Source organism: Schistocerca serialis, chromosome 3 (assembly GCF_023864345.2).
Source record: "Schistocerca serialis cubense isolate TAMUIC-IGC-003099 chromosome 3, iqSchSeri2.2, whole genome shotgun sequence".
Taxonomy (NCBI): Eukaryota; Metazoa; Arthropoda; class Insecta; order Orthoptera; family Acrididae; genus Schistocerca; species Schistocerca serialis.
This window is the reverse complement of record NC_064640.1, coordinates 17,047,576-17,063,193: the sequence shown is the minus strand read 5'-3', so window position 1 is coordinate 17,063,193 and position 15,618 is coordinate 17,047,576. Positions and strand designations below refer to the sequence as shown.

The window sequence follows — 15,618 nt, the reverse complement described above, 5'->3', positions numbered from 1 at the left end:
CTCCGCAGACAACTGACGTGAGAGGCACTCTGACTGTCTACGGTACTGTTGTATCCATTCTGTTTACCTGTTTACAACTCCACATCTCGAAAATGTAAACAGAGGCCACATCACGGTCGCCATGCGGTGATTACATAGAATCACGTCAGCAGTGGCTGGTAACAACGAAGTCGCAATTATCTCGTAAACGAGAATGAGATTGTCACTCTGCAGCGGAGTGTGTGCTGATATGAAACTTCCTGGCAGATTAAAACTCTGTGCCGGACCGAGACTCGAACTCGGGACCTTTACCTTTCGCGGGCAAGGCAAAGGTCCCGAGTTCGAGTCTCGGTCCGGCACACAGTTATTAATCTTCCAGGAAGTTAAAAAAAAGTGTTTAAATGGCTCTGAGCACTATGGAACTCAACATCTGAAGTCATCAGTCCCCTAGAACTTAGAATTACTTAAACCTAACTAACCTAAGGACATCACACACATCCATGCCCGAGGCAGGATTCGAAGCAGTCACGCGGTTCCGGACTGAAGTGCCCAGAACCGCACGGCCACCGCGGCCGGCCCACGAAGTTTCATCTCGTAAACGGATGGATTGCGGACCCGTGTTTATCGAGGTTTTTTGCTTCTAGCATCGGCCACTTTCATCTGTATGCGCTTATGACTTTAATTATGATACACTCTGTATTCTAAGATGAATACATGATTACGTTTGTATGTGATTTGGGGTATACAGGATACAAAATTTAGTAGACACAGCTACCGCGTCTAGCAAAAACATTGGCTCTAAGTCCACTGGTTATCGATTCGAACTGGCCGAGAAGTCTAGGGCGCTGCAGTCATGGACTGTGACGCTGGTCCCGGCGGAGGTTCGAGTCCTCCCTCGGGCATGGGTGTGTGTGTTTGTCCTTAGGCTAATTTAGGTTAAGTAGTGTGTAAGCTTAGGGACTGATGACCTTAGCAGTTAAGTCCCATAACATTTCACACACTTTTGAACATTTTTTTGATTCGAACTGAGCTAGAAAGAAAGATAAGAGTATGTAATTCCACGCTACTTTATGCTCTCTATCCGAGGGATCATCAATAGCAGTGTCTGGCGAGCGGTGACGTGTCAGTCTCTCAGTAAACCATAACCAGATGTTCAGCGGGTAAGAGATCTGCAGAACGTTCTGACGAAGTCAGAAGTCGAACATCCTCTGTATGGAGGACAGCATCATGATATGGCCTTGCATTATCTTGTTGAAAGAAAATATCATGTAGACTTCGAATACAGACCACTAAATGGTTCAAATGGCTCTGAGCACTATGGGACTTACCATCTGAGGTCATCAGTCCCCTAGAACTTAGAACTACTTAAACCTATTTAACCTAAGGACATCACACACATCCATGCCCGAGGCAGGATTCGAACCTGCGACCGTATCAGCCGCGCGCTTCCGGACTGAAGCGCCTAGAACCGCTTGGCCACAGCAGCCGGCTACAGAACACAGCCATCGCCCTTAACACAGCAGAAATTTAATAGATGTTGTACAAATTAACGGCTGTCGAAGCAGAAATGATCGTTTTGAATACCCAGTGGCACACCATACCATCACGCCAGGTGCCGGGCCCGTATGGTGATGAGGAATGGAATCTGGCAACGTTCGATCTCCTAGACGGATTCATCCTTGTTGGTGCTGTGTGCAAGATCACGACTCGTGCCTCTCCTGTGACCAGAGTTGTCATTAGGTGGCCCCTCTTTACTGCCGCCTCAAGGGAGGCCGCAACAATGGTCGCTGTTGCTGCAGACGGCGTCCCATTGTACCTACGTACACTCGTCTTGCTGCAAACAAGAGCATTTTTTGACTCAAGATGCGTAACGTGGCTGTACGATCCTGTACAGGTGAATGAACAATATGTCAGTGCCGCGCGGGGTTGCCGCGCGGTCTAGGGCATTTGTCACGGTCCGCGCGGCTCCCCCCGTCGGAGGTTCGAGTCCTCCCTCGGGCATGGGTGTGCGTGTTGTCCTTGGAGTAAGTTAGCTGAAGTTAGATTAAGTACTGCGTCAGCTTAGGGACCGATGACCTCAGAAGTTTGGTCACATAAGACCTTACCACAAATTTCAAATTTCAAAATATGTCAGTCCTCTCGGGCGCTAGTCGCTCGAGGTCGTTAAGATGCAGCATGGCGTGAAGTATGGCCATTCTGGACCCATTGATTACGTATTCGCATGACAGTCGTGGGACAGAGGCCGACTCGAGGAGCAATATTGCGGAACGACAAACAGCAGTCGGATAGACCAAGATCATACAGTTTTCGAATTCCGACACACGCTGATAGAAGTTTCTCCTCCGTACACAAGCCATAACACGATCCTCCCACAAAGAAACAACATTCAAATGAAATTTTTGAATGAGAAACCCACTGTGTAAGTTTTCTTTATGCACAGAATGAAGATGGCGTTACTCCTATCTACTTCGTGAAAATTCACGTCCTTTAGACGTTTGTTGTTTACCGCCTTCATGAAGTTACAGTTTTAACAGCGAGCAGAGTAAGATAGATCAGAGCTCACACAGAAAGTTGTAAGTGTTCATGTTTCCCAAGCGTTATTCGAGAGAGGAATGGTAGACAGATGGTTTAAAAGCGATATCTTGCATATCCTGAATAATCATATAGGTGCATATGTGGATAGATACGTGAGGATAATATCGTTGTAGTAACTTCAAACTTCCGTTTTAGAGTGTGATGCTGTATTTTTCTTCGGTCGCGACGAAAATAAAGCTATATCAAACCATTCAATTACAACATCTCTGTAGTAAGTTTAGATGTCCTAATTCATTGAACTATTGTTTATGACTATGACTTTATATATAATTTTTTTTATTAGGTCTGGAATGATTACTAACAGCTATTAGCAACACACAATTAAATTACATTTATTATATTTTTAAATTTAAGTTCGAAGTGCTTAGAAGTTTTTGTACCCAAATTTCCGATTAATATCTTTGATATTACTTTTATCTTATGTACTTCTGCGTGTAGAACGGTTCTGTTCATAGCATCTAGTGCACGTACGAAAACATCCACAAAAACACACAAAAGGCCCACCATTTAGAGGCAGATGTGATCAATGCAACTGCCACGTGTATGCCTGCAGGGATGTGACAGATTGATAGCGAGGATTTAAACATGTGGACAACACTGTTATGTCATCCTAAAGACAAAAAAAAAAAAAAAACACAGAAAAACAAAACACAGATGCTAAAGAAGTTGTGAGAACTTGAATATTAGGCTCTGAAACCTCCAAACGCATCATAAGAATAAAAATATTATTTTTTAATTTTTTCCTTTACATTTCACCAGGAAGGGACGAGACCAGACACTACTATTTGCTTGATCATTAATGAACAGTATTACAACAATTACCTAAGGACAGTGCTAATTTATGGCACAAATACTGGCTTAATAGACTGGATAAGAGTATAATCATGCATGGGTCTCAGGATACCACTCTACGAGACAACAGTGAAAGTATTGTACACCTTTCGGAGATGGGATTATTTTTCGTAATCTCTGTATAGTCACCGCATGTTGTATTAATTATGCACCGAAAGGGATAAAAGAAATGTTTATGCAGTATTCTTCACAGGAATAAGCGTTACAGGCTCGATTTTACAGTGGAAAAGTGCCACTGCGAGACAGAATCCATAGGGGTTGTTGAAAATGTTGGACGTAGTTATTAGACAGTGTACCTGGGGAACACAGGAAGCTGAGAGAAAAGGAGATAATGGAAAGATATTGGTGAAAGAAGGAAAATGAAGAGAGAGAACAGAAGAAATCTGTGAATGAAAGGAAACATAGTGACGAACTTGAAATGCTGCTGTAGAAGCGCCAGCGTGAAAAATAGGTTCTCATTATCAAGGTCTTTAATTTTGCTTCTGTTGAACATTCGTCATCCGGTATGACGTAATGGGTTTTATTACTCAAAAATTCATGGAGATAGTAACATATTCATATGATAGTATCTTTGTCACTAACCAACGGCCTTCCCGCAGTGATAACACCAGTTCCCGTTAGATCACCGTAGTTAAACTTTGTCGGACTTGACTAGTACTTGGATAGGTAACCGTCATCGTCTGCCGAGCGCTGTTGGCAAGTGGCGTGCACTCAGCTCTCGTGAGCAACGGCCGCGAGAGCGGTATGCTAACCACATACCCCTCCAAATCTGGATGCAGTGACACCTATGGTCTGAGGGTGACACGGCGGTAGGTCGGTACCCTGGGACCTTCAAAGCCTGTGAGGACGGAGTATCTCTGTCATTAGTCGACCACGCGGTACAGCGTCAAAGACCTTTCGGAAATCTTGCAAGAGACAATCTACATGTTTACCTGTATCTTTTGTTTTCACAGTATTATATATGAATAAAGCAATCTGTGTTTGACGCAAGTGGTCTTTCCGTAGCGATTCTTTCAGAGAAGCTTCTTCCCCCCCCCCCCCCTAGAAAAACTTAGAATAGGATCTAGGATCTTGCAACAGACGGGTGACAGTCATATTGGTCTGTAATTCTGGGCGTCTGTTCTTTTACTCTTTTTGCAAACAGCAGCGACCTGCGCAAGAGATTACCGCTAAGTGTGAGCGAGGAAAGAAACTGGTTCCTTATGTCCTCGCTGTAAAATTCAATTGTAATTTCGTCAGGGCTTGATGCATTTCTTTCCCTTTGAGTTGTCTTAACCGTTTTTCAATAATTGTGTCAAAGCATCTCATTTGTGGGTCTGTGCGACAGTCGAACATTACTATGGAAGTATCTTCACGTGCGAATAGATTTTTAAATGCTGAATTTAATATTTATGTTTTCTGATTTATCTGTAAAATGGACTTATCTGGGAAGAACAGGCCTACTGGGTTGCTGATCGAAAACAGGTCAACTGATTAGATGACTGACATTTTCCATACCACTCCGCGGGTATCAAATGGTCCACTGAACGTGCCTGTATCCAAATTTCTGGCAAATGGGAGCGTTTTTAAGGCGTGGGGCGTGCTTGCAGGCGATGATTAAGACGTTTGGTGGCCTGAGGCTAGCCAAGGTTCCTTTACAGTATCGCCGCCTTTTTGGGGGATGAATGCATTCGGTAACGTTACACGTTTTCTCACGTCATTTCTGTTTCAAGATGGCAACGTACCTAGCCACTGCATCTATTTTGTGTATGAATAATTTGGCGAATGCAGCTCTGATTTTAACAGCTCATTTGCACACCTAACCGACTTAACCTCAATATCATTCAGCATTTGTTCGGTTTCGTGGACTAACTTATCTAGTCACTCGACACATCAACTTCTGCACGAATATTGAAGGCTATACCACAAGATCAGTGTCGGTATTGTGTTACATTGCTGTCATGTCGGATGACTGCAGTGCTGAAGCCGAAATGAGCAACTATTCGGTATTAGATAAGCGGCTATAATGCCGTATTGTTATTACTTATGTGCACTGTCTAGATCAGTGAAAGACCTGTATTGGCTGGAAGAAAAACTTAAAACAGAAACAAAATTATAACGTTGCAAATAATTCAGAAGATAATATTTAAGCAGAGCCATTTAATGCGCCATATATATATTAATTTCAGTGAAATGATAGTTAATTTAGTTATGCATTCAGTTTCATTTTCTTAATTAATGTAGTAATTAATTACTGAGTCAACTGAACGGAACGTGCAAACCTTCAACGCAAATCGGATATAATGTTGCAGTAGAATAAATCCAACTTACGGCACAATTAAGAATAACTCCAGCGAGTACGAGGTTAGAACCTTTCCAGCCGAAGGTTTCTAGCAGTATCGTAGCAACTGGCGCAAATGCAAATGTGCCGAAACCAGAGCCGCACACTGCAATTCCAGTAGCCAGCGACCGTTTGGTCTCAAAGTAGTATCCGACGCATACTACCGCTGGCAGGTAGATCAGTCCAAATCCAATGCCTGCAACAGGAGAGCAATCAGCACTGACTAAAGTAAGAACAAAACATAAGGCGAAGAAGAAGAAAGGAAGCAGGAGCATGTTTTGTCGATTTGCGGTAATATGCGGTCAGCTGGAAGCAGTAAGCTTCAATATCTTCACGTTTAACATGCGTTCTATTTAAATGCAAGTTGAACGTAAACAAACAGTAACACATTAGCTGACAATTAACTTTATGAAGTACTACAGTAGGTGTTTGGAAAATGTAAAGATATTTTTTAACCAGTTTTTCACCGAATTATCTCAAGCGGGAAGTAAAAGAAGAGAGTATATTGTTAATTATGTGGCGCTAACTGATGCAGAGTAAGTGTGTTGGTCGGGACAATGAAGCGTAAAGAGGCCTGAACATGCTGAAATGAATTTTTCTGTTTGTTTCTTCGTCTGTTGACTGTAAATGTATATTTACGTAAAGCGCAGCCGATTGTGGACAAAAATAATGTTTCCATGCAAATATCGTTGTCCAAAAAGTATAACACATCACAAAGAGTTGGAACTCATAGGCTGAGCTCATGTGGGACTATGTACCTTCACGTCGTGATCCTTTCTTGTTTTTGCTACGAAAATAATAATGTAAATAATAATTGTGTACATTTCGCTTGTAAGGCAAACTGTACTTTTTTCTGAAATAAAGTGAAAAGGAAGAGAGAAAGAATGAAACGTTACACATTCTCTGTAGCTTTTACGTATAGGTTCCTTAAGAAATTTCTTTAGTTGGTGTCAGGTTAAGAATGGTTCAACAATATAGCATCTATTTACATGAACGGTAATCTGGAGATATGGGAAATTAAAAAAGAAGAATGAATTATTTGTTCCGTCAGACCATGAAACAGCGTCAGAGCAGATTTCAGGACGGTTGTATACAGCAGCGAATTTCAATTGGGTTCTTTTCGCTGCTGTACCTAAAATTCGTATTAAGTACAGTATACTAAACAATGAGGCAAATGTAATCTGTAATGTTACTGATTACCTGAAACAACACCCTCTGACAGTATTTACGAATGACAGTCGCTTGTTATGTACAGGGTGGTCCATTGATCGTGCCCGGGACAAATATCTCACGAAATAAGCGTCAAACGAAAAAACTACAAAGAACGAAACTTGTCTAGCTTGAAGGGGGAAACCAGATGGCGCTATGGTTGGCCCACTAGATGGCGCTGTCATAGGTCAAACGGATATCAACTGCGTTTTTTAAAATAGAAACTCTCATTTTTTATTACATATTCGTGTAGTACGTAATGAAATATGAATGTTTTAAGTGGACCACTTTTTTCGTTTTGTGACAGATGGCGCTGTAATAGTCACAAACATATGGCTTACAATTTTAGACGAACAGTTGACAACAGGTAGGTTTTTTAAATTAATATACAGAACGTAGGTACTTTTGAACATTTTATTTCGGTTGTTCCAGTGTGATACATGTACATTTGTGAACTTATCATTTCTGAGAACGCATGCTGTTACAGCGTGATTACCTGTAAATACCACATTAATGCAATAAATGCCCAGAATGATTTCCGTCAACCTCAATGCATTTGGCAATACGTGTAACGACATTCCTCTCAACAGCGAGAAGTTTGCCCTCCGTAATGTTCTCACATGCATTGGCAATGCGCTGACGCATGTTGTCAGGCGTTGTCGGTGGATCTCGATAGCAAATATCCTTCAACTTTCCCCACAGAAAGAAACCTGGGGACGCCAGATCCGGTGAACGTGCGGGCCATAGTCACAAAACACGAAACATGCTACTCTATACCGCTTCAACCGCACGCGCGCTATGTTACGGACATCCATCATGTTGGAAGTACATCGCCATTCTGACATGCATTGAAACATCTTGTAGTAACACCGGTAGAACATTACGTAGGAAATCAGAATACATTGCACCATTTAGATTGCCATCGATAAAATGGGGGTCAATTATCCTTCCTCCCATAATGCCGTACCATACATTAACCCGCCAAGCTCGCTGATGTTCCACTTGTCGCAGCCATCGTGGATTTTCCGTTGCCCAATAGCGCATATTATGCCGGTTAACGTTACCGCAGTTGGTGAATGGCGCTTCGTCACTAAATAGAACACGTGCAAAAAATCTGTCATCGTCCCGTAATTTCTCTTGTGCCCAGTGGCAGAACTGTACACGACGTTCAAAGTCGTCGCCATGCAATTCCTGGTGCATATTAATATGGTACGGGTGCAATCGATATTGATGTAGCGTTCTCAACACCGACGTTTTTGAGATTCCCCATTCTCGCGCAATTTGTCTGCTACTGATGTGCGGATTAGCCGCGACAGCAGCTAAAACATCTACTTGGGCATCATCATTTGTTACAGGTCATGGTTGACATTTCACATTTGGCTGAACTCTTCCTGTTTCCTTAAATAACGAAACTATCCGGCGAACGGTCCGGACACTTGGATGATGATGTCCAGGATACCGAGCAGCATACATAGCACACTCCCGTTGGGTATTTTGATCACAACAGCCATACATCAAAACGATATCAACCTTTTCCGCAATTGGTAAACGGTCCATTTTAACACGGGTAATGTACCGCGAAGCAAATACCGTCCGCACTGGCGGGATGTTAAGTGATACCACGTACTTACACGTTTTGTGACTATTACAGCGCCATCTGTCACAAAGCGAAAAAAGTGGTCCAACTAAAACATTCATATTTCTCTACGTACTTCACGAATATGTAATAAAAATGAGGGTTCCTATTTTTAAAAAACGCAGTTGATATCCGTTTGACCTATGGCAGCGCCATCTAGCAGGCCAACCATAGCGCCATCTGGTTTCCCCCTTCAAGCTAGACGAGTTTCGTTCTTTGTAGTTTTTTCGTTTGGTGCTTATTTCTTGAGATATTTGGCCCGGTCACTATCAATGGACCACACTGTATATTTATAATGTATTCATAGTGAAAAAAAGAATTCCGCGCAAATGGTTAAGAGGACGCTTCCTAATCACAAGTCACATTGATAGACCGTAGCGAAGAAAGAAATAAACGTAGAGAAAGCTAATGTGAAGTATATTTGTTCAGAAGCTCTAAGTGTAGAAGTCTCCTATGCCGTCTCTAATGCTGTTGTACGTCCAGCAAAATTGAAAGGTACCTCACGTCTTACGTATGTGTATTCATTAGTCTTAACAAGATATAATACACGTTATAACTGTGGACGCTAAAACAAGTGATGAAGGCCTAAAATAATTGTTTACTGACGGTTTTACAGGTGTGCACCAAGAAAACAATTAAAATATTTGTATATGACCACTTAAGAAGACACTTCCTATAATAAAGCACGACACAAAATGGGCCAGAACACGAAATACGCTGCCATTAAAACAAAAGGACTCTAAAGGATAGAAATATAACTATTTCTGCATGTGGTTTTAGTTCAGTTTGAAGACAGTAGTGACGAGGTTTATTATTCAGTGTCATGCTCTGGTTTAGAATCAAAAATTTGTGCATCGACTTCTGAGACTTTAAAATGTCAGAGATTGCCTGAAAAAGTTTTCAAAATGAATTTCTACAAATGTTATGCAAGGAATATTCTCTTACTAAATCACTTCACAATGCATCTTATCGTCTCAACGAATCATATTCAGTATATTAAAACAGGAAAATATAATAGGGTTTGTGGTTCAGAATATCAGATCATGTATTTGAGCCATGAGGTACGAACTGGTGGAGATTTATGAACTCGGTGTTCCGACAACGATCAGGAATTTTCTGAACTCACAGCCCAAATCTAAGTTACAACGCTTTAGTCTCTTCTCCAGAAGGCACTGTATCATTCATTTTGACCTCAGTGGCCTGTTGATAGCTGCATGGTCGATCAGTGAAATGCGTCTGTGAACGACGTAGGTCGCTCGACCATACTAGACCAAAGTGTAAAATCAAGTAAAATGCGCATTGCAACACGTTGGTGATCCACCCTACAAGCACTGGTCAAAATAAACCAGTCGCACCATGCATCATTCTCCTACGGAATACTATTGCCTATATGATTCAGAAGTGTCATCACAGTAACTGTTGCAATAAAAGTCAATGACGAGTCATTAGCGCCTTCACATAAAATAGAGACGAGTGTGGTTAAAATTTATTGAAACAATGATAAGGTACAAAATCGAAAGGAAAGAATTGAACAAAATGAATAACACAGATGTATAGAAGATCGTAAAACATTAACATTTAACACAGATAAAAACGACGCAGAATAACTGTCGATAAATCTATGACAAAATAGCAGGGCAAACACATTCGTAAAAGCACACGTCAGACATCATACACGGAGCGCTACCATTCCTGACAGAAGTGGCACATTTCGAAGGTGATTTTTGCGTGTGTTCAAATGGTTCAAATGGCTCTGAGCACTATGGGACTAAACATCTATGGTCATCAGTCCCCTAGAACTTAGAACTACTTAAACCGAACTAACCTAAGGACATCACACAACACGCAGTCATCACGAGGCAGAGAAAATCCCTGACCCCGCCGGGAATCGAACCCGGGAACCCCGGGCGTGGGAAGCGAGAACGCTACCGCACGACCACGAGCTGCGGACTTTTGCGTGCGTTTTGTACTCCGTGAGTACGAGGGGAGATTTAAATCTTATCTTTGTTTATATGTGGTGTTCAGCGCTTTAGCCTTCGAGGTTATTAGCGAAGAATCTAATCAGCCTTCATAAAAAAGATCTACCGTTTTCTGACATTTGAATGCGACTTTGTCTCCATACACTACATCTGTCCTTCAGTTAAAACATACACTTTGTCTCCATACACTACACCTGTCCTTCAGTTAACACACACACTGTTTAAGTCTTGCATGACGAGCCGTTAATGCATTCACTTATTTACGCAGCGATGACATCTCGTAAATTACAATATAAAATGTGCTAGTGAATACAGTGGGTCAGTGGCATGGTATTTCTAGAAACTAGAATATATGTGTACACAGAGGACGCTGGACCCGAAAACAGCATTGAAGAATGGGTCGAGTTGACGCATCTTCGACTGTATTGAAGCCGGACTATAAAATAAGTTCAGGGAGTGATTCAGTCACCAGACAGAATCTCGTCTTTCCTGCCAGTTGCGGATTAGGTCGGCCATCACCGAAGAAAATACAAACAGTTCACGAAGCTCTCTGCCGCGTAAGTGCGAGTGGTTTCATGCCACAGAGAGTAATAAACCATTCAAAATATGTTTTGTACCACCCACAAATGAGCGAACGTCTGTGGAGTTAGACTGGAGTAGAGCATCGAATGAAATAGTAAGACTTACGAATTTAAAAAGTAGCTCAATTGCGAAATAAGAACATACCGATAACCAAAATAAAAGATATCGGTTCGGAAGTTCGCAACTTTGCACAGCTCTGAAATCAATATCTTCTACTAGGAAATACTCTATACTGAGTACTTTAACGTGCTTTGGTTGTCCTTGGCATACTGTTCACAAGTTGGTCGAGATTTTAATGCTCGAACCTGTCCAGTTCTTCGTCTGTGCCCCTCCCGAAGTCATTGAATGTGTGAGGAGAGTTCTTGCGACGACGCACTATGAGTTCCAGCTGTTCCCAAGCATGCCCTATCGGGATCATGTCAGCAGATACCGCAGGCCATTCCATTCGGTTGATTCCAGTCTCCTGGTGAATAGTGTTGACAAGTTGGGCGCGGTGTGTCTCTGTAATATCGTTTTGAACGAAGAAGCCACGGCCGAAAAATTGATTGCAGGGCTGGTCAGTAGGTTGGTGAATCCTGTCCCGATACTGCACAGTCCTCAAATTCCCTCGATAGCGATGAGCGATGAAAGGAGGCCAGACATTCATGCATGAAACGAGTCCAAAACATGTCTGACCCGCCTCCCTGTTGAACCCCTGAGATGCGAAGTGGTACTTGCCCGATTGTACACTGTCCCACAACGCTTATGAAGTGTCAGACAAATCCTACACTCGTAGGTGAAGAGAATCGAACGCCATTGATCTAGGTTCAATTTCAGGTGCTCCCTTGCCAATCTTTCTTTACTCGCCAAAGTGCAGAGGGATACTGTACGTAACGGACGCCTAGACACGAAATTGATCGTGGGGATACGACTGCACACTGCGTGTCGACACAGTCTTCCCAGCTGCTTCGAAAAAGGTGGTGCGCAGGTCTGCTGCATTCTCCTCGTGCAACGTACGAGCCGTAATACGTAGGTAGTAACCAGCAGCTGTTGTTGATCCGGGGTGACCACTAAGAGGCAACTCTTCATTGTTTCGTATCTCATGATAAGCTTAAAATAGCCTTTCGAGGCATATTGACAGACTGACACTGTACATAAGCCGCATTGTTCCGTGCACGGTTGATCACACAGAACTGTACTAGAGACGCAGGTTTACTTTTTCCTTCATACACAGATACGTAGCGTTCCCTTGTGTTCAAAAGAGATATTAAGAAAGAGATTTCCAGGGAAAAAAGCTAACTATGCTAATATGAGTGTGGTGGAAAACGTTTTTTGGCACTTTTGTATCGACTGCTACAATAGAAATTCTCCTGACATGCGGCGCTACGTCCAAGCAATCCGGTAGACAACAGCTACCTACCGGAGCAGTTCAGGACGGCTCCTGCAGCTAAAAACCGCATTAAGTAATTTAAATATATACACTGGCTATAATGAATGGCCGGCCGTGGTGGCCGAGCGGTTCTAGGCGCTCAGTCCGGAACCGCGCGACTGCTACGGTCACAGGTTCGAATCCTGCCTCGGGCATGGATGTGTGTGATGTCCTTAGGTTAGTTAGGTTTAAGTAGTTCTAAGTTCTAGGGGACTGATGACCACAGCTGTTAAGTCCCATAGTGCTCAGAGCCGATTTGAACCATTTTTGTAATAAATGAACTAATGAGAGTAAAGGTGTAGTGATAGTGGTCACAGAAGCAACAGACGTCACAGTTGAGTTATTAGGTGGAAAATGAGGTTCTGATCCGTGTTGCTGACACTGTGGCAACGGTGACAATAAATTTCGTTGCCGCGTTGGAACACGCGAGGGAAGATTAGAGGAACGATGGCACACATAGTATGGTATCGAGGATCTTTCTTCAAGCACAAAATCTGCTAACGGAAGAGAGAAATAGTTTTTGGGAATTCCGAAACACACCGCGAGGCTTGCCGAATGTAGATTTAGGTGTATATCGAATGTGAAGATGGAGAGACGTCCCCAGAAGCGCCAATGAGGCAAGTATCCAATCAGCTGTTTCCAAATGGCCTAGGAAGTCGTTGTGACGTCAAGAATACGATGACAGCGTTGGAAAGATCGTCGCAATAACCTCCACAACAAGGCCAGCATATGAAAGCTGGAATGGTAAGTTGGAAAACTGAAGGTGATTACGTTAACGTTTGTTTGAGCTGTCATAACATAACTGAATGGATGGGGTCGTGATTAAAAGCTGAGTGAGGAGACAATGTAATAGTCAACTTTGATGTAGAGGTAGATGTAAGATTCATGATTACTGAACCAAAAGTTTGAAGAGTTCTTCTCCCCTGTAGCTAATGCTAGTGTTTATAATACCAGAATTATAATTTTGTATTGTTTGAGACATTTTCAAAACGAATAATCCAAAGGTCACGATTTATCGAGTAAATGCATACGTTTCATCCCTCGTCAGAAACTTTCTGATAATTTTCCATAGGTTCTGAGTTCAAGCCCGGATAGAGGGAGGAAGTTTTCCTCATTCCAGTCCCTCTAGGACAGTCCCACCTCCACTCAGCCTGCTATTAAATGAGTACTAGGGATATTTCCCGGGGATAAAACCCGGCCGGGACGATAGGCTAGTCAGCCTACCCCTTTTAGTGCCGTGGCGAAGAAAGCTGTTCTCTACCCACAGTCAGTCCAATAGCCCTGTCACGAGCTTGAAGCACGGACTTTCCTTTTCAATAACACGGAGTCATTTCGTCCTCACTAGACAAATTGCTACAAAAGTTTTATGAAAATTATCCTCACTTTAATCTCCGCTTGTAGTGAATTCAGACAGCGAACGAGATGGCACAGTGTTAGGAGACTAGACTCGTATTCGTTAGGATGGCTGTTCAAATTCCGTCCGGCCATACGAATTTAGGCATTCTCTGATTTCCCTAAGTCCGCAGCTCGTGGTCGTGCGGTAGCGTTCTCGCTTCCCACGCCCGGGTTCCCGGGTTCGATTCACGGTGGGGTCAGGGATTTTCTCTGCCTCGTGATGACTGCGTGTTGTGTGATGTCCTTAGGTTAGTTAGGTTTAAGTAGTTCTAAGTTCTAGGGGACTGATGACCATAGATGTTAAGTCCCATAGTGCTCAGAGCCATTTGAACCATTTTTTTTGATTTCCCTAAATCGAGTAAGACCAATGTCGGGATGGTTCCTTTGAAAGCGCACGGCCGATTTCCTTCCTCCATCCTTCCCCAATACGAGATTATATACCGTCTTTAATGACACAATCTTCCTTCCTTCCTTCTTTTCGAATGTAGAACAAGTCACCTCACCTGCCTGGAAAAGTTTGGCTACCGAGCTGAACTGAAGGCATAGAGTTTCCTTCTGGTGGTCTTTACAAGACAGAAAAGTCTTGTCTCAGCACTGTGTTACAGCAAAAGAATTTAACACAAACTTGTGCATATGCTGCCTCTGCCACACGCAGGTTCGCAGTTACATCCAGATTTCGTGTAACTGTATCTTTGAACCGTTGAACACTTCTTGCTGTAGAACTGCCTCTTAAAAACCTTTTATTATCGCTGATAATCACACGTAGTTTTATTAGATCTAATTTTTATCAGTCTCTTCATTAAGTGGACTCATTATTTTTTTTCGCTGATACACACATGTTAATAGCAACACTATTCTTACAGGTTGTAGCATCCCCAAGAAAATGGAAAGTGTGATGACCTTTAATTACAGAGCAATATTCGCAGTTTATGAGGAATGTCGATGTCTGGACTAGGATAGCTTCGTTATGGAGCCCTCTGATTTCACGTTCTTGGCCGCATATTCTAACGCTTTCGCCAAAGAAAAAGATGGTGTTTTGTCAAATGTTCTTACACTTTTAATGCAAAAAAAATACCCTTTGACACAAATAACTTCGCGAATGTCCCACTTTCCGCATGAGGAGTATCTGCAGTGAGCTGTGAAGTGGCGCTCCAGCTTCTGCTGAGGCAAGCAGCTGGCTGATTCACACTCCACAGACGAAAGTGTGCTCTTATTATCCATCAACATCAGGGATGTAGTACTCCAGCCAGCCAGAGATAAGCCAAGAGTCGTAACGAGGCTTCCACCTGAACACTCGTTCATTTCCTCGGTGTTCTGATCGCTTTTAGCATTCAGGATTTTCTTTCTTTTTTTCTTTTGTGGACGACTTTCATCCCACTACTACTCATGCAGACCAGATCTGGTAGCATCATCATAGCTCTGTCAAAATTATGCTTCTCCGCTTATCACGTGTCCACACCCAGACGTTAGAACGGTAATCGCATCTGAACAATGCCTACTGGTTTGTCCTGCAGATGAGGGTGTTTTGTTAAAACCAGAGGCAATTTTTGATATGCTAGGCCCGATGCAAGTATAGTTGGGCTAAAGATACCGAGTATTCTAAGTATCCTTGGTCCTAATTTAATACACTGTGCATGATAGGTTAAAGAGAAACATTTTTCCC

At 42.6% G+C, this 15,618-nt stretch overlaps 1 protein-coding gene across 2 annotated transcripts in view; it reads right to left on the bottom strand.

Moving 5' to 3' along the window:
* Positions 1–15,618, bottom strand: part of LOC126469675 (monocarboxylate transporter 3) — a 442,163-nt gene that overhangs the window by 76,653 nt on the left and 349,892 nt on the right. For both annotated transcript variants that reach the window (XM_050096825.1, XM_050096826.1), the window contains exon 4: positions 5,737–5,942. In XM_050096825.1, coding sequence (XP_049952782.1) covers positions 5,737–5,942 — 206 coding nt within the window. The remainder of the gene's footprint in view (positions 1–5,736; positions 5,943–15,618) is intronic.